The 19,453-nt window shown below is 38.3% G+C and overlaps 3 protein-coding genes across 3 annotated transcripts; 2 read left to right on the top strand and 1 right to left on the bottom strand.

Moving 5' to 3' along the window:
• The first annotated feature begins 3,744 nt into the window (after positions 1–3,744).
• FTSH12 (FTSH protease 12) lies at positions 3,745–10,320 on the top strand. The gene is made up of 19 exons (XM_089628730.1): positions 3,745–4,315; positions 4,731–4,915; positions 5,010–5,236; positions 5,313–5,590; positions 5,664–5,741; positions 5,814–6,056; positions 6,122–6,262; positions 6,514–6,681; positions 6,772–6,884; positions 7,276–7,492; positions 7,591–7,662; positions 7,744–7,863; positions 7,942–8,058; positions 8,617–8,793; positions 8,934–9,053; positions 9,128–9,202; positions 9,301–9,408; positions 9,689–9,769; positions 9,863–10,320. Exons 1-19 carry the CDS (start codon positions 3,935–3,937, stop codon positions 9,938–9,940), a joined length of 2,979 nt encoding a protein of 992 aa, XP_089484856.1. The 5' UTR covers positions 3,745–3,934; the 3' UTR covers positions 9,941–10,320.
• A 1,683-nt stretch (positions 10,321–12,003) lies between these two features.
• Positions 12,004–14,494, bottom strand: SDRB (short-chain dehydrogenase-reductase B). Its single transcript, XM_089629480.1, has 5 exons — positions 14,206–14,494; positions 13,440–13,599; positions 13,188–13,360; positions 12,416–12,638; positions 12,004–12,296 (listed from the first exon to the last, which is right to left on the bottom strand). The coding sequence occupies exons 1-5, from the start codon at positions 14,395–14,397 to the stop codon at positions 12,142–12,144; spliced, it is 903 nt and encodes a 300-aa protein (XP_089485606.1). The 5' UTR covers positions 14,398–14,494; the 3' UTR covers positions 12,004–12,141.
• A 1,569-nt stretch (positions 14,495–16,063) lies between these two features.
• On the top strand, positions 16,064–19,351 carry RH36 (RNA helicase 36). Its single transcript, XM_089628413.1, has 6 exons — positions 16,064–16,846; positions 17,225–17,547; positions 18,271–18,474; positions 18,566–18,647; positions 18,744–18,842; positions 19,001–19,351. Exons 1-6 carry the CDS (start codon positions 16,208–16,210, stop codon positions 19,163–19,165), a joined length of 1,512 nt encoding a protein of 503 aa, XP_089484539.1. The 5' UTR covers positions 16,064–16,207; the 3' UTR covers positions 19,166–19,351.
• The last annotated feature ends 102 nt before the right edge of the window (positions 19,352–19,453 follow it).

Raw genomic sequence — 19,453 nt, 5'->3', positions numbered from 1 at the left:
TGATGGATATGATTTAATATATTGAAGTTCAATTTTCGTTCTCTATTACTTTGCTTAATTCTAATCCGTTTTATTGCTTGATCGAGATTAGCTACCTTGTTCATGATTTTTGTACTTCAACTTGATGCTTGGGAAAGATTAGGTTGTTAGTGTTTTGGTTTGAATTACTATGATGCATTCCTAGGCTAGAGATAACTTGGTTGTCATAGAATCGTGTGAATGCTCTTAATATTAATGCATGTTTTTGTTAGGGATTGAGATCGAGAGAAGATTTTCCTAATTTTGACATAGGTTGTTAGATGCTCGAGAGAGATTTAGCAATATTATTTTGAGAGTATGATTAGCAAAAAGTTAGTGAGTTGATTATTGATTATGCGTGAAACTCGTGTATCCAAACCATTGAATAAACCCGTGAAGCCTTGGTCCTTAGCCTCTCTTTTTGCTTAAAACTGTTATTTTAGTGTTTTGTTAATTCATTGTTTTAGAACTTGTCAACAATTTGTGACATCTTTCAATCTTCCCTTCAAGTTCAATTCGTGCTAGTTGATTTGTTTGTTAATTAAGCTTTTTCCTCGTGGGATCGACACTCGTACTTAATTCACTATATTACTTGAGCGACACGTGCACTTGCGCGCGTAAAAATCGCAACACAAGACCCTGAAGAACAATTCACACCTAGCCAAAACGCGAGCTTAGACGAGACTGGGAGAAGAAGAACATAGTAAAAGATGAATGAAGATGGACGGAGACGTGACTCAACTTTTCCTTCTCCGACGAACGCTCTCTATCTCTATCTGTCTTTCTTGCTCTCTCTCCATCTCTCTCTCTCGGTTTCAATCGCTCAAAGCTTCAGAGCGTTTTTCTTCTTTTTTTTTTTGGTATCACGACAATGATGAAGAGAAGAAGTAGATCGAACGATATGGATGGAGGATGTGGGTGAGGAGATAAGGTCACAAATTTTCGAAAGAGGTAACTCTTGACCGTCTGCGAAAATCAAGATTTGAAATTATATAACTTGATTTATTGTGACATGATTACAGGTAAATGATGGGAATGTTATGGAAACTGGACGCTGACGTTGCAAGCGTTGACCATTCAAATTTTGTCTCAGACGACATCATTATCTGCTTGCGAGAGAAATTGGAGCACTTTCGCCTTGATCCACACCAAACAAAGGAACCGCCTAGCATACAAGAGGCTAGAGAAGCTTGTCTTCTGCTCGTACAACATGAAGCTGCAGATTAGAGAATTGACCCGGATCCACGACAACTCAACAACCCCGATCGATCCTTTAGATATCATCGAAAGAGCTTTTGAGCGTTCGGGTCAGGATGATGATGGAGACGATGATATGCTTTGGTGGATTGACTCGGTTTCACTGGATGACGTCAACTAGAACCCAGATCTGACGGTAGCTCAAACGACCCTAGAGCTTGGATTGATCCGGAGCGCGTGATAGAGGAAAAAGTTCTTCCTCAATGCGAATCTAGCCACAGCTCTGATTCTGTTGACGGTGATGGTAGTGTGATTGAGGAAGTGTAGGTGGAAGGAGTGATGGAGGTGGAAGGATGAAGACGATCGAGGTACCTACGGTGGTGGTGACTATGGCGAAGGCTCCTCTAGTGGTGATAGTGGTGGTGGGGACGGACGTGGAGGCTCTTACAGTGGTGGTGGCGGTGGATACGTACCAAGTGATGAAGACTATAACCGTTTCCACCCGACTTTTTTTTAACATAGGTTATGGGGGCGGCCACAGCAGAGGAATGAACAATGTCATGCCATTTACGTCTAGCAATGACGTTGATGATTTGTCGACCAACTTTGGATCGGTGGCAGTTACTCCTCAAGACACGGTGTACTCATACCAGAATTATGAATGGTCTTCCTCTTATCGCAACAACGACTATTGTCCACCACCATAACCCATCATTACCCCAGTCTGACTGCAACAAGGTTATCCCGAATACTCTTTCTCGCAATGGGAATATGACTACCATTTGGAGACGTACCAAACTTCATACGCTCATTTTTTGAGTTGGTACAATTATTGTATGACCCTTAGTCGAGGGATATTACCGGAGAAGTAATTTTTTTGGTTGTTTTCTTTGAACATTTGGAACGTTTATGCTATTTTCATTAGGTTTGGGGTTCAAATTGATTATGTAATAAAGATATTGTAAACTATTTTCATTTTTAGCCTATGGTATGAGATATGTATGACATTTCATAATTTTTTTGTTCACTGGATACCCACACGGTAAGTTCGGTATTTGCAGGTAAACCACATCGATAACGGTAAGTACACCGGCACGGTTTACCCTTGGTTTCACTGGATATCCCGGTAACCCAAGGGCATCTCTCGGGAACCGAAAAAAAATTTGAGTCCAGATACGGCATCGGTAACGGTATTCGATTCCTTAGTTGAGAGAACCGGCCAGAAGTTGGAAAATTGAAAAATCTCGACAGCGATTCATTCTAAACCATTAGTTTCATGGGAACCTAGGTAAAACCAGATGAGAAGCGATCCGGTTCTCGGTTCACACGAACTGACTTGGTTCAGCATTTTTTCCACTATGAATCGTGGTATATAACCAAAACTTGTCCTTCTTTTTTCGAAACAAGCCGAAAAATAGGTCATTCTCATCCCTTCGCTGAAGCTTTTCCACGTGTTTCTGTCACTTCTCTCCAATTTCTTCATGTTTCCGGAAAGTCTGAAGGTGACTCTTCTCAGCGTTTTGGCGAAAATCACTCGCGAAGTTTGGTAAGTTACTAAATCCCGACGAGCTTACATCTATGAAATACTGCAGGATGTTGTGAAAGAAATTGGGAGACATAATGTCGTCCAAGTTGTGACATACAACAAATCAAAATATAAGTTTGCTATATGAAATTGATGTGGCGTTATAATGTATATTGGGCACCTTGGGCCGAACATTGCTTAAATTTGATGTTAGAAGATACTGAGAAGAGAGACAGATTTAAGAGGACAATCAAAGCAGCGAGAGAAGCGACACAGTTTATCTACAACCACGACGTTCTATTGTCCATGTTACGGGAGGCTTCCTCAGGTGAAATTATCCATCTTGAGGCAACAAGTTCGCAACAAATTATCTAGCTCTTAGAAGATTCCGTGAGAAAAGTGCTCCGTTGAAGACGATGTTCAGTAATCAATGGTGGGAAGGCAATAAACTAAGTCCCACACATACAGGTAAATCCATCACCGAGGTTTTTTTGAACCTGATGTTTTGGCAAACTGTCGATGAAGTATATACAATTTTTAAGTCAATGTACACCACTCTTCAATCGGTGGACACTAAAGTGCATCACACGATGAGATTACTGTATTATGTGTTCTATGAGATGAAGAAAAAATTGGAAGCGCTCAATGACAAAAAATGAGTTGACGACATCATAAAGCGTAGATGGACTAGTCACATGTGTCATCCATTACATATAACAGATAAAATTATAAAAAAAATTATACAAATTAACTCACGTGAAACGTTGAAAATTCAAATATTAATTATTTTAATAAATTTATGTTTCTTATTAGCTAGTTTACTTGAACTACCTAACTTTATTATGGTAAACATCTAATACATTCATGAAATTTTTTTTTATCCACCTTTAATTATTTTGCAGCTTTCCTTCTCGAACCGAAATGAATTTTTTTCTTTATCGATATATATATATATATATATATATATATATATATATTTGTTAACTTGAAATTAAAACAGCCGGCCAAATACTCAAAACAAATATATCAAACACCCATCGGATAATAAACCCCCAAAAACCCCTCTCTCTTCACTCTTTAGTGTTCGTTCCCTTTCTCAAAGAGAAACACCATTTCCCAAATGCATTCTCACTTCTTCTTCGTTTTAGGGTCCTCACAGTCTCTTATTCAGCTCTGAGTCCCTTGTTCGCGTAAATGGACTTCACAATCACCACCTTGAAGCCGAACCCACTTCTCTTTTCTTCGTCTCATCTCACACCACTCCAAAGCCATCTTCTTTTCTCCAATCACAGAAGACCCACCAAGATTTCCCGCCAAAGATCGTCCTTTCGCGCTCTAGCGGCTTCGGGCCCGGATGGGTCCGACGGGTTCTCATGGCGGAGAATCGGCCGGTCGGTTCGGACCGGCTCGGACCGGTTCTGGTCAAAGTTCGGCGACTCGGTGAAGAAGGAGACTGGGTTCGATTTGGGTAGTAAAGTCAGAGAAGGTTTTAATGTTGATGGGAACGAGTTGGAACGGCTTAGGAGTGGCGTTTTGATGGAGATTATGAATTGGAACGAGTTGGAGCGTTGGAAGGTAAATTGACTGAGCAAGATTTAAAGTTTTGATCTTTATGTTCGGGCGTTAAGGTTTTTCCTATAATTGTTTGCGTATAATAATTACAAAATGTGTGCGTAAGCTTAATTCATTTATGAAATAGAAAGAGCCACATGTGAACTCTTGGTTATGGGGAAATGAGTAGACTGATTAAGATTCAAGTTTCAGTCTTGATGTTTGGTTCGGACAGAGGTTTAGCCTTTTCACACTCTTCATCAGTACTTGTTGGAGTGTAATAACAAAATGTGGTTGATTTTATTTTATTTTTTTACATAAAAAAGTTAGATATATTTGATTTTTATTGTTGAAAGGAGCAATTCCTTACTAATCTATATGGCCTCCTTTTATTATATTGTTTATGATGGTAGAAGTATTATGATTCTCCGTTTCGCAGGATTTGAAATCATGGGATGCGAAAAGAGTGGCTGTATTGGCTCTCTATATCTTTGTCTCGGTAACATCTTCTCGTGCAATCTTCTCGGCGGTCCGAGCTCCGGTCATAAATCGTCAAAAAGAAGAATTGACAGAGGCTTATATGGAGGCTTTGATTCCCGAGCCAACTCCTACCAATGTTAGAAAGTAAGTAAAAAATAAATAGATTATTAGAGACCGTTCTTATTAACATCAGAGGCTTATCTATTCAACCAGGTGGTTGTTTGTGAGTGAGTTTCAGGTTCAAGAAGGGTATGTGGAGGAAGACAATGCCTAAAGGCTTGAAAATGAAGAAGTTCCTTGAAGGACCCGATGGAACGATTGTCCATGATAGTTCATATGTTGGAGAGGACGCTTGGGAGGACGATCCAGAGCTTCCTGAAGAAAACGTAAAGCAAATTCTTGACAGAAACGCGAAATTGAGCGTGGAAGAGAAGGAAGAGCTTAAGAAGGAGTTGGGAATCTCAGGTTTGTTTGTTTGCATATTTGTGCATATATTAACACATTTTTGAAAACTATCAAAGTTCAAGCCTTTGGTTGGCAGGTGAAATCCAGGAAAGTGGAGTGACATGGCGCGAAAGACTCAAAAAATGGAACGAGATAATCGAAAAGGAAAAGTTTTCGGAGAAAGTAGATTCCATGAATTCTAGGTACGGCATCGAATTCGACATGAAAGAGGTCGAGAACAGTCTTCGCAAAGACGTTGTGGAAAAGTCAACGGAGACTCGGGGAACTAGAGCCTTGTGGATTGAGAAGAGATGGTGGCTCTATCGTCCCAAACTTCCATACACTTATTTTCTTCAGAAACTCGATAGCTCAGAGGTAATTCCGAAGCGTCTGTCTGGGGTTTTGACTCTAAAGAACTTTGTCAACGTGTTCACTTCCGATTTGACAGGTCGATGCAGTTGTTTTCACCGAGGATCTAAAGAGAGTATTCGTTACAATGAAAGAAGGTTTTCCGTTAGAATATACTGTAAGCGAATCCGTGATTTCATTGCTCCGTTTCGAGTCCTCTACTTTACTGATCTTATTTCATTTTTGTTAGGTTGATATTCCCTTAGACCCGCACTTGTTTGAGACCATCACGAGCTCGGGTGTCGAAGTCGACATGATTCAAAAACGCCAGATTCATTACTTCATGAAGTTCGTTATCGCTCTGTTGCCCGGGATTCTGATTCTCTGGCTCTTGAGGGAAACCGCGATGCTTCTGCTCATCACTTCGAAGCGTTTTCTCTACAAAAAGTATAATCAGCTCTTTGACATGGCTTATGCCGAAAACTTCATCTTGGTAAATCTCTTGCTTTTCCCTTTTTAGGTTTTTTTTAGCTCGTATTTCATCGAGTGTATGTTCAGCCCGTTGGAGATGTCGGTGAAACGAAATCGATGTACAAGGATGTCGTTTTGGGAGGTGATGTTTGGGACCTTCTTGATGAGCTCATGATTTATATGGGAAACCCGATGCAATACTATGAGCGAGGTGTTAAGTTTGTTAGGGTAAGGCTACTTTCTTTTTTTATTTTCATCTCTTTCATAGGACAAGTAAAGATCTGAACACAAATTTATTGATAAACTCGGTTCACAATTAGAGAGGTGGACCAATCTCTCTAATCACACACTTACTGTCTGACTCAATAATTCTTCTCATAACCCACCATCATGACTTATTTATGCGAAAATATAACTAAATTACTAATTACGTCTACGAGACTAACCTCTCTCTCTCTCTCTCTCTCGTGTGATTACAGGGTGTGCTTCTTTCTGGGCCTCCTGGAACTGGAAAAACACTCTTCGCAAGAACACTTGCAAAGGAAAGTGGATTGCCATTTGTTTTTGCTTCCGGTGCCGAGTTCACGGATAGCGAGAGAAGCGGTGCCGCAAGAATCAATGAAATGTTCTCCATCGCGAGACGAAATGTAAGTATATAAGATCGTTACATTATTATCATATATAATTATATACCTAATTCGAATCGGAACTGTATGCCAATCCTGTGTGTGTGATAGGCTCCCGCTTTTGTGTTTGTGGATGAAATTGATGCGATCGCGGGACGACATGCAAGGAAGGATCCAAGAAGACGGGCTACATTCGAGGCTTTGATAGCACAACTCGACGGAGAGTAAGTGTACCGCTGTAAAAATAAATCGAAATTCTGAAGTCTATTGACCATGGAGTTGTAAATACCCGGAATTTTGGTTTTCGGGGGATATCGGCTGGTGAATGCCATGAATTTCGTTTTATTGCTGTTAAATTTCAACCAAATCCAGCAACTTTCCTGTGATTTTCCTTATTCTAAATGGTTACTGTAGAATCTCATATAAAACCGACGAAATTTTCACGAAAAACAAAGATCGGTGTTATTAAATTCCGTCTGACTTTTTTCTTTAATCTTTTTATTTATTTATTTATTTAAATTGAACCATCAACCAATCATCAGAGATGATTATTTTAATCCTAGATATATGCTAATTCATATTCTCATTTTTTTATATGGTCGGTGGAGTATACAGCAAAGAGAGAACCGGGGTCGAACGATTCTCGCTCAGACAAGCGGTGATATTTATCTGCGCAACGAATAGGCCAGACGAGCTGGACCCGGAGTTCGTTCGTTCCGGGAGGATCGACCGTCGGTTGTTCATAGGTTTGCCTGATTCGAAACAGCGTATTGATATATTTGGTGTTCACAGCGCTGGAAAGCAGCTAGCAGAGGATGTAGACTTTCGAAAGGTACCTTATACATGTTTTTTCTTATTCCTTCATTATATGATATGTATGTATATATTTGGTTCCTGATCATACACGGTGGCTTTCTTTGGACTCCACAGCTGGTCTTCCGCACCGTTGGATTTTCCGGGGCAGATATTCGAAACCTTGTCAATGAAGCGGCGATTATGTCGGTGAGTGGAAAGAGTTGAAAGTTCTCATTAAATTTATTTATGCATTTCGGCAACCTTGTTTATGTTTATATGTATTGTTAGGTGAGGAAAGGGAATACGAAAATTTCGCAAGAAGATATCGTGGATGTGTTAGACAAGCAATTACTGGAGGGTATGGGTGTACTTCTGACCGAGGAAGAGCAACAGAAATGTGAAGCAAACGTATGCATCGCTCTCTCTCTCTCTCTCTCTAGTTATTTACTTTGGTCACTTATAAATCATTGCTGTTTTTGGTCTCAGGTTTCGGCTGAGAAGAAGAAGCTTCTTGCGGTGCACGAAGCAGGACACATAGTATTGGCTCACTTGTTTCCTAAGTTTGATTGGCATGCATTTTCTCAGCTCCTTCCTGGTGGCAAGGTACAAACTTTTGGTTAAATACTCCTTCAATTTTATTATGGTGCTATTTTGGTCCCTAAACTTTTTTGTTGGAGTATTTTGGTCCCTAACCTATTGATTTAGTTGTTTTTTTTTTGTCCTTTCCGATTTCTTTTTAAATATAAAACTCGACAACTAAACAAGCTAAAACACTCGTATAAACTAAGAATAACTAGTTTATAGTTTTTAAAAGTATCATTTAAATAAAGTTAAATTTTTATTTAGTGATTTTAGTTTCAAAATATAAGTTAATTAGATTTTTTATAAATATGTTGTAGTTTGTAACTAAGTTAATTACATTTCAAAATTAAAAAGATATTTTAGTTTGTAAGTATGTTTTAAGTTGTTTAGGTATTGAATTTTGCAAATGTTTTCCCCCCTGAAAAGGACCAATAAAACTACTAAATCAATAGGTTAGGGACCAAACTGCTAAAAAAAAGAGGTTAGGGAGTAAAATAGCACAATCATAAAAATTCAGGAATTCTTTCCGCTTTTATCTGTCTTGATTGAGTTTTGGGTGTCTTTACCAAAAAATTATAGGAAACTGCAATTTCGGTGTTCTTTCCGCGGGAGAACCTGGTGGATCAAGGCTATTCGACGTTCGGGTACTTGAAAATGCAAATGGTCGTTGCGCACGGCGGTCGTTGTGCGGAGCGCGTCGTATACGGCGACGATGTCACCGATGGAGGCTCCGATGATCTCGAGAAGATAACAAAGGTCATCTTTAACCCATTTCATTTTTTTTTTGTGTCGTAATTGTATGCTTCGGTTCGACCACCTGCATTGTGGTTTCCTCTGATGATGTATATTCCGTGTTATTTTTTTTTCGCACTTAACGCTCGTTTTGCTCTCTTTAGATTGCTCGAGAAATGGTGATTAGCCCCCAGAACCGGAAATTGGGGCTTCTTCCTTTAACGAAAAGAGTCGGACTAGCGGATAGACCCGATAGCCCTGATGGCGAGTTGATAAGATATAGAGTAATCTCTCTCTCTCTCTCTCTCTCGGTGTCTTAATTGGTATAACTCTCTCATTTTACTCCATTCTCGTATAGTGGGACGATCCTCAAGTGATTCCGAACAAGATGACACCCGAAGTTTCAGAGATGTTTACGCGAGAGTTGACTAGGGTAAAACCGTAATCTTCTTATTTCTTGATCTTTATGCAGTTCACTTACTTTCTATGGTATCGTTGGTTTTGTGTTCTGAGATTCGATAGTGCTTGCAGTACATTGAAGAAACGGAAGAACTAGCCATGAATGCTCTCAAGGAGAATAGGCATATTCTTGACGTGGTAACGTCGGAACTATTGCAAAACTCGAGGATCACCGGACTGGTAAGCAAATCCCCACAACTGTGGTCTCGATAGTTCGGAACAAATTATTATCATTATTTTTTTTTTTTTGGGACTTGTTTTAGGGAAATGTCATAAAAAAAATCCAGTCAATTTGACCTAATAGATATGAATCTCGAATTTTGTAGACTTTTATACATAGATATGTTCAAAATTGCCCAAAAAAAAAAACTGATGAATTAGACAGACAGATATCCTATTATAGTCGTGGATGATCGAAAAAGTTAAATGTGGCGTCATTAAATGTGGTTTGATGCTTTAGGAGGTGGAAGATTTAATGAAGGGCCTTTCTCCGGTAATGTTTGAAGATTTCGTAAAGCCGTTCCAAATCAACCCGGACGAGGTATTTTTAAAAATATATCTTCACATTAGAAAAGCAATACCACTTGCTTACTTTTCACTCTCTAAGTTGTGAAACCTATTGATATTTTTTTAGGAGGGACCGTTGCCGCGTAATGATCAATTGCGATATCAGACGGTGGACCTTTATCCTGCACCACTGCACAGATGTTAGAATTTTCACACTTGGGAGTATCGAACGATATCATCATTTCAACACCCGAAACCGGATTTGCATTGTGCTATTGTGATTAAAAGGCTCGGAGAAAGATGGTAACCTGAATTTTTTCGCCAAAGCCTCTCACAGGCGATTAGTGTCGGTTCCTTCGTCATAGATTTTGGCGAAATTTTCTAGTCCAGCGAATTCAGACGCCACAGAGAAGCTCATATCATGGTTTCATAGATGTCGATGTGCTTCTGTTGAAGATGAAGCTAAAAAAGCTTCACACAAATTTTGTATCCGCAGTGATTGATTTATTGTTTGTTGGTAGAGAAAATACTATCTATGTTCAAATTCTTAATTGGAGTAATAAAAAGATCATGAAATCTTTTCTAGTCAAGGCTTATGAAGATCATCAAAGTAACACACAAAATAATATCTTTAATTAACATTACAAATGAAGTATTATATATTTCTTCATGGTAAATCCAACTGGGGCATCTCTAGTCTAGACCTCTTTCTTGAAGTATTAAAATGATCTTTTAGGGCAGCTAAGTAGTTTTCTTTTTTGGTTTTCTCTAGCCAAGACAGGCATCAAAGAAACACCACCCCAGAACACAAGAAATATAACATCTTTAATTAATGTTAAAAATAAGAAATTAACTGTACCTGGTAATTCCACTAATGCGATATCAGACGGTTGATCTTTATCCTGCACCGCTGCACAAATGTTATAATTTCCGTGCGCGGGAATCGAACGATGTTATCAATTCATCACCCCAAACCGGGTTGCTTTGAGTTGTTGCAGTTAGAAGAGCTCAGAGAAAGATGGTTATCTGATTTTTTTCCGTACATTTCGGAGAGATTTTCCAGCGGATTCAAAAGGCGCGGAGAAATTGATATCATATGCCATCACACAAATTTTGTAGCCGCAGTTGATTTATTTTGTTGTTTAAGGTAGAGAAAATACAATCAATGTTGCAGTTAGAATATACAAATTTTGTATCCGCAGTTGATTTATTGGAGTAATGGAGTGATTATTCAGGCAGTCCATGCATGAAATGAAACACTTCATGGTGTGTTCTTTTCTAACCAAGGCTTATAAGGGCATAAAAAAACACACCCTAAACAAAAGGGAGAGAATATAACATCTATCATTACCTCCCTCTATCAGTTTCACAATAATATCTTGTCTAGTAGTTAATTATTCTTTAAATTTTTATGTAGCTCGTATATACTCCTTCAACAAAATTTTCAATGACGTGTTCACTAGCAAGTTTTTAAAATGGAGAAAGAAACTAACCTTGTTACAGATTTCTCACCCAAAAAAAAAAATTGTTATAAAGAGAGAGTTCATAAAAAAAAATAAAAAAAGAAAAAAAAAAGAGGTAACTAAAGAGTAAAATTCATGGGATTGGGATAGATATGATATGTTTTTTCCCATAAACAAGACATGGGCAAGAGACAACCTGTCATTGAAAGATCTTAGTAGCTAAAGCGAAAAAATCCTTTCATTGTATCTAGTTATCAATTCTATCGGATACCATTTCAATCTGGTATGAGCATCTTCCATATCTTTGATTTACATTACAAATAATAATAAATATATCCTTCTTGGTAAATGAAGAGATTAAGTGAAGTCTCTCTTTGAAAAAAGTCCAAGAAACATTAAACAAAGAGATAAATGAAGAGATTAAGTGAAGTCTCTCTTTGAAAAAAGTCCAAGAAACATTAAACAAAGAGATTTATAAGAGCAGAAATGATTTTTGTCACGATGGGACGACTGACGACTCCCCACATAAAAATGATAAACACCAAAAATTATTTAAAATTTGTCCACTTGTCACACGCTCAATGGGTCGTTCAAAAGTCGGACCCGTGACAAATAGCATTCCTCTTTATAAGAGTCATCAAATTTTTTAAGAGATAATTGTGATATTTTCCAAAAAAAAAAGATAATATCTTTATTCAACATTACAAATATAAATATTTATATATTGATTTTTTTTTATTATATATGTATATAACTAGACCTCTTTATTTGAGTAATAATCCCATGACATCAGGTCAACACACGAAATGAAAAACTTGATAGTTTATTCCTTTTATAGCCAAAGGGTTATAAGGGCATCAAAGAAAAACATCACCCAAACAGAACACCAGAAAGATGGCATCTTTAATTGATATTGATCTCACATATATAAATGAATAAATAATCATATCTTGCTTCTCGGCAATCCCACGGGTGCGTCTCTAGACCTCTTCTCCACACTCCTCGAAAGCTTTCTCACGTCTTCCTTGGCCATGTGGCGCGGCCGGCTCAGCCAAAGCCCTCCATCGACCACCAAGACCGTTCCGTTGATGTATTTACCTGACCAAAGTCCCCCAAAAAAACTCATTAGCGGCGACTTCGATTAAAAAATATACATGTATCATTGTACCAACTATTCATCAAGAAGAGAGAGAGAGAGAGAGGCGAGCTAAACAAACCGGCATTCGAAAGGAGGAACAAGGCAGCCATGGCAATGTCCCACTTCTCTCCCACTTTGTAAAGTGGCATATATTCCCTTGTCTTGTTCTTGATCTCGTCGGGTACGAGCTTACTCAGCCCGGGAGTTTCGCCAATGGGACCCGGTCCGATCCCATTGACGCTGATGTCATAATCGGTCCCCCACTCCAATGCCAAGTTTCTCGTCGTGGCATCGACCGCGGCCTGTGAAAGGCGAGAACTTTAGCGCAAATAGATCCTCATCAACTATCACGCCAGGAATGTCTAAAAACAATAATTTTTTCGTAAACGTGGGTATCGGCTAAGAAGCCTCTCAGTGGTCCTGAGTTTTTTTAGTTTATGGGGGAATTGAACCCGAGATTGTGCGTCTATCGATGCATCTCAACATTTATTGTTGCGACTAGATCAAATTCTTGGGGTTCCATTAAAGTCCCTTTTGATAAATACTTTTTTTTTAATGAAATTCTTCCCCGAAAAAGCTTAAAACAGCTTGATAGACGCTAAACAATTGTTAAATTCTCGAGAAAAAATGTGTTTTTGTACAACTAGAAAAAAAAGTTAAAAAAAAGTTACAATATGTTTTCAATTGTTTTGGTGTAAAAACTTATATTTATGTCATTTTTATGAAATATGACACAAATGCTACAAAAGCAAAAGGTCAGGGATAATATTGTTCATAATAGTTTAGGGAGCAAAATGTCACTTTATTAGTACTAAAATGGAAAAAAAGGGTCATCTAAATTAGGACCAAACCTTGGCGGCGGCAACGTGAATTTGATACCACGCGGCCGTGTAATGCAAGGTTGCGCTGATGTTCAATATCGCTCCTCCACCGTCGGAAGAGCCTCTCCCGAGCCCTCCTTTCTTTAGATAGTTGAGCGCCGCGTGGCACATCGTGAACGTTCCAACGGCATCGATGTCCAACACTGTCAAATACAATATCATCAAGAACGATATAAATACCAAAATCCGTTCGATTCGATGCTACTCATCGGAAATGCTTACCCGTTCGGAATCCATTCGGCGACAAATCCTCGGCCGAGACGAGGAAATTACCGGCTGCGGAGTTGACGAGCACGTCGATCCTCCCAAAATGTTGGAATGTCGATTCAACGACCCTTTTCGCATCGTCTTGTTTGCGAACATCGCCTTGAAATCCTACGGCCTGAAAAAAAAAATGATATATTATGCTAAAGTGCTACTTGAATGTGATCATAAATAACACCAGAGCTGTCCATTAAGGTTTTGGAAATTTGCTACAAAAAATAGGTGAGCTTTTTTAAAAGTCAGGGTTAGCATTAAAGTCCTTCTCTCATATGGTCTTCTGTTGAAAATCCATGCCTTTGGATTATTACATTAATGCTGAACGCATTGAAAGCCGTTCATAGGATAGTACTAGGCCATATTATTAAAACAAAGTAAAATAAAAAAAAATAAAAAAAGAAGAAAAAAAAGAAACGATTAACAAGTTTCCAGAAGAAAAAAAGGAATTTATTTTCAATTTCCCAGTCTTTTACCCCCCACTAATTAAATTTTACAGTCCTGCGTCAACAGAAACAAAGCAAAACACAATTGAAATTATCATTTCATATCTCAAACTAAAAGAAGAAAAAAATTCATTTCTCGCAGCACAATGTCAACTTTCATAGCTAAAGAAATTAAAAATAATAATAATAATATTATTATTGAAAACACTTTCCATCGTCCAACGTTTATCAATTGTCGAAGATAGAAATTACTGGAAGGAAAAAGGAAAAGAGAGAAAAATTACGGGAATTCCGAGCGAGCGAAGCGAGTCAACGGCTGAGTCGAGAACGTGTCTCCGTCGTCCCATGAGAGCGATCGAAGCTCCATGGCGGCCGAGCTGAGTCGAAATCTCGAGTCCGATTCCTGAAGCCCCTCCGGTGATCAGAGCCACTTTTCCTTTCAGAATCTCCGCTTTGAACGGTGAAGAATTCTCCATTTTCAACCTTTCTTCTTCTTCTTCGGTTCTGGTTTTGTTTGTTTCGCTTCGTATCGCTTTATACTGTTATGCCACTAATTTTTTTTTTTTTTTTTTTTTTGTCTAAAAATATAAATTAAAAAAATTAGAGTTTTTGTTTGTGTCCACATGAATTATTATTTAATTATTTTGAAAAATGTGGGCCCCACTTATTTGGTTCAAGTCTGCGGGTTTAATGAGGATGGGCTTTAAGCCTACCTGAGCCCATCTCTTTAAAGCCCATTAACTAGACGTTGTACAAATTTTTTTTTTTTTTTTTTTTGTTTTGTTTACATCAGTAATATCCGTACGATTACTTTAATTTTAAATGACACCACGTGGGAACTGAATGCTAGCCCATGAAATTTAAAGAGAAATTTCATTTTCTAGACCTAAAAACAATGAAAATATCAAGATTAGACTCATTAGTTTAATAATATATGAAATTGGATTTTTGGACACTTTTCGGACAAAAATACCTTTGAAATTCAAATAACACATATTCCTCTCATTTTTAAATCCTCTTCATCACAATCCTCTCATTTTAGCTTCGATTTTGATGGTTTCGCATCGTTTTTTAAAAAAATTCCATAGTTTTTGAGGGTTTCGGAAACTCGTCGGAACGTGTCGGAATCCATCGGAACTCGTCGGAACGTGTCGGAATCCATCGGAACTCGTCGGAACGTGTCGGAATCCATCTTCATCAGAAATTCCCAGATTAAAAAAAAAAAAATTCACCTCCAAATCTCATTCAAATCAACCTTAAAAAAATAAAAAATTCACCTCCAATTCGGTCGAATTTGGTGTGGTGGGCATTGAAACTCGTCGGATTTGATGTGGTTGGGCGTCGGAATGGGGCTCACGTCGGATTTGGTGTTCTTTGATGTGGAGAGAAAGTGAGAGTGAAAATGAAAGAGATGATTTATTTTGAATTAAGGGTATTTTCGTCCAAAATTGATACAAAAGTTCAATTTTGAATATTTTTTAACTAACGGGTCTAATTGAGATATTTTCATAACTTTTGAGTTTATAAAATGAAATTTCTCAATTTAAATGACACCAACGGTTTATAGTTATACTTTTACACATGAAATTTACTTCACAATGTTAATGCTCACCTAACCCTACTCTCTAGTCTCAACTTTACACAGATTGTCATTATTATTTGCTATCGTAACTCTTCCATTTATTTTTGAAATTCCCTATATTTGGGAATTCAAAAGTAAATTTCGAGAACACTTCACTAATTACGAATAAAATAAGGGAATAAATAAGGGCAAAAAGTATCTCTCCACATTTTTTGGTTGACGAGATGCCATTCTCAACTCAAGTGCTTATTTTCCTAATTTTCTAAACAGAGAATTAAGAGAATTAAGTTTGAGCATTTATAGGAGTATTTTGAGGGTAAAAGACAAATGTGTGAAGAAAAAAAAAATCAAATAGAATTTATAGGAGAATTTTTTTAAATAAAATTAATGATTCAAAAATATCATAAATTTTTTTTTAAGATAAATAAACATTTTTCATTTGCCTTTAAAATACAAAATATTTATTATATTTGGGCTAAGCCTAAAAAATGAGTAAAGTCCAGGCCAGACCACAATTTTGTCCATAAACAAGTTATGGGCTTTAATTTATATACAGCCCACAAATCCCTCGTCACCGATTCGACCTAAAGCCACGAACTAAACCACCGAAAAAGAAAAAAAACTGGCAAAAACTTGCAGCGAGAGGGAATCGATAATCCGGCAAGGGAACAAAAATCTTCAATCTTTCTCACTCAATTCGATCAATGGAAGAAGAAACACACGTTCATGAAGAAGACACAGAACAAGAAGAAACCTTTCGTCTCTTCCCAAAACCCTCCAAAGCCCCCAAAAAAACAATAACCAAAGCCCTCCCAAACCCTAGCCCCAGCGCCGATTCCGATCTCAATCTCGTCGTGGAAAAGTCAACGGCAGAAGAGTCCGAGCACCAGAACCAAACAGCGTCGTTCAAGGACCTAGGGCTCGCCGACTGGGCGGTCCGGACATGCTCCGAGCTCGGAATCCGGCGACCGACGGCGGTTCAGGCTCGCTGCATCCCCCAAATTTTGGCGGGAAGAGACGTTCTCGGATTAGCTCAGACCGGAAGCGGAAAAACTGCGGCCTTCGCGCTTCCGATTCTTCAGCTACTGGCGGGAAATCCGTACGGCGTTTTCGCGGTGGTCGTGACTCCGACGAGGGAACTTGCGTACCAGATGGCGGAGCAGTTTAGGGCTCTCGGGAGCGCCGTGAGGGTTCGGTGCTCGGTGGTGGTCGGAGGTATGGATTTGTTGACTCAGGCCAAGGCTTTGATGGAGAGGCCTCACGTGGTGATTGCGACGCCTGGGAGGATTAGGGTTTTGATTGAGGAAGATCCAGGGATCGCGAAGATATTCTCAAAGACGAAGGTGATTAGTGTTTTGTTTTTCTTGCTTGTGTGTCAAGAAATGTGTTTGTGGGGAGATAAAACTTTTGAGGATTTGAGAGCGTTTGTGCTGTTGTTTTGTGTCATTGAGTGGTGTCTTAGGCGTGGTTCGGTAAAAAAAATTAAGTAGCGGGTTATAGGATTGTGCTTGATTTTTGGATTCTGGGACGGTGTAGATAGTGTGAGAATGGAATGTGTGTGAATTTATTTATATATCTTTTTTTTTTAATATTTCAAACTTGAGGAGTTTGAGTAAGTTAGAAAATGATTTTATGTCGCAGAATCAATTCATACTGGGTTGGAAACATTGTTTGAAGTAATGTGTTGATAACTCTCTTTTCTTTTTAATGGTTGCTTTCAGTTTCTAGTTTTGGATGAAGCGGATAGAATTTTAGATGTCGGGTTCGAAGAGGAGCTGAGAGTGATCTTTCAGTGCTTACCAAAGAATCGGCAAACTTTGTTGTTTTCTGCGACGATGACTAATGAGCTTAAGATGCTTATTGAGCTTTCGGCGAACAAAGCTTACTTTTTCGAGGCGTACGAAGGGTTTAAGACTGTCGAAACCCTGAAGCAACAGTTTATTTTCGTACCCAAAAAGGTCAAGGACGTTTACCTCGTACACCTTCTTTCTAAGATGAAAGAGCTGAACGTTCGCTCCGCTATGATATTCGTCTCAACTTGCAGGTATTGTAATTCTCAGTTGTTTTTTTCCTTTTACTTGTACTTTGTATTCTTGTTGTTATCGGCGTCTAGGTGTTAAAACTTAGGATCTAAGGGATATAGGATTTGTAATAATTAGTAGATAATTACGGGGTGGATGTAAAATAGTTAAAAGTTGTTGTGTCTAAAAAAAATGGCTATTTTATGATTAGCAGAATGGCATTTGTAATAAAATTGTGTGGAGGAAGAAATTCATTTTTGTAAGGGTCTGTTTAAAAATCGTAAACCTACATGTAACTAAAATAAATGTGGATGTCCTTTGGAAAATCAGATGGAAAATGAAATCCACTCTTTAGTTAAGTATTTTCCCTCCCATTTTCTTTTCCCTCCTTTCCCTCGATCCAAACATCACAAGAAAAATAGGAGGGATTCCATTTTCCAGGTTCCAAACACACCCTAAGAGAGCGGGCTTTTCAAAAGCCTAACTACTATCTTTGTATTCAGTTTATCCTATCTTTTTTCATTGCCTGTGTTATGACGCTAAATCATATACGATGCGTTCTCTTGATAGAGACGAGAGCTATGCAGTGTTTTAGCTGAGTGAAGATATAGACTAGACATTTAGTTAATTGATAGAATATCCAAGTTTCTTGGTGTTTAACATTTTTTTTTGTTTAAGTTCGATTTTAAGCCTCAAGTGAGACTGTGAGAGTAACATGTTCTAATATTCTTAATGACCGGAAACAGAAGTTGTCACCAATTGGATTTGTTACTGGAAGAGCTGGAACAGAAAGTTGTGGCGCTCCATTCCTTCAAGTCTCAGTCTCGAAGACTAGCAGCTTTACACAACTTCAAATCTGGAAAGGTTTCGATATTGCTTGCCACAGATGTCGCTGGTCGTGGTTTGGATATTCCAACTGTTGACCTTGTTATCAACTACGACTTACCAAGGTCTTACCTTTATTCCGAAAAATACTAATATATATATTACGTTTCAACGCACACTTAACCTAAAATCAACCGGGTTCTTTCACAATGGCAGGTCTCCAAGAGATTATATCCACCGTGTGGGTCGTACCGCAAGAGCAGGAAGAGGAGGGTTGGCTATCAGCTTGGTCACTGAAGTTAGTATTTTACAGCCAATCACACGACTGAGAAAAAAAAAATCATTTATTATTTTTACTTTGTTCTGAATAATGGCTGTTCCGTGTATTTTGCAGAATGATACAGATCTTGTTCAGGAAATCGAAGCTGAGGTGGGGAAGAAGTTCGAGGAGTTTGAATGCAAAGAAAACGAGGTGCTATCCGATATTAAAGAGGTAAGATACCAAACAATTACAAGGTTCATCGCTCGCGACTTAAAGCAGAATCGCGGGTGGAGCGTATTTGGCATATATCCACTTTGCTTTGTGAAACTGATTTTTCGCTGCTATGTCTCAGTATGTTTCTGTGTGTTTGCTTCTGCTTTAAAATGCAGGTTTTCAACGCTAATCGAGTAGCGATAATGAAGATGGGCGACGATGGCTTCGAAGAGAAAGTCAAAGCACGGAAAGAGCAGAAACTTAAGACCCAGAGAGAGAAAGGATTACTCATCAAGAGTAGAAAGAGGAAGAGGAACAAAAAAATTAGTACTGAATCATAGGATAATTTTTTTGTCTTATATTAGGAAATATTGTGTTAATTTTTTTTTAATAATATATTTATAACATCAGTTTGACGTTTGGCAGGCAGAGTTAAATTGTATCGACCACAAGCATACCATACTAAGAGGAAAATTAGTTACGCTTATTCCTTTCCACAATTTTGATCAAACCTTTTTACACGAGTATTCTTTGCACACTGCTTCTATTTTTAGCTATTTGAGGGTTTCACTTTTCTTTATGTAACAAGTACCACATATCAGTAAAGCACCTAATACCATGAGAATTAT

The sequence above is a fragment of the Urtica dioica genome, chromosome 10, assembly GCF_054948205.1.
Source record: "Urtica dioica subsp. dioica isolate 48M chromosome 10, U.dioica_male_clone48M_v1_H2, whole genome shotgun sequence".
Taxonomy (NCBI): domain Eukaryota; kingdom Viridiplantae; phylum Streptophyta; class Magnoliopsida; order Rosales; family Urticaceae; genus Urtica; species Urtica dioica.
This window is presented reverse-complemented; position numbering and strand designations above follow the sequence as displayed.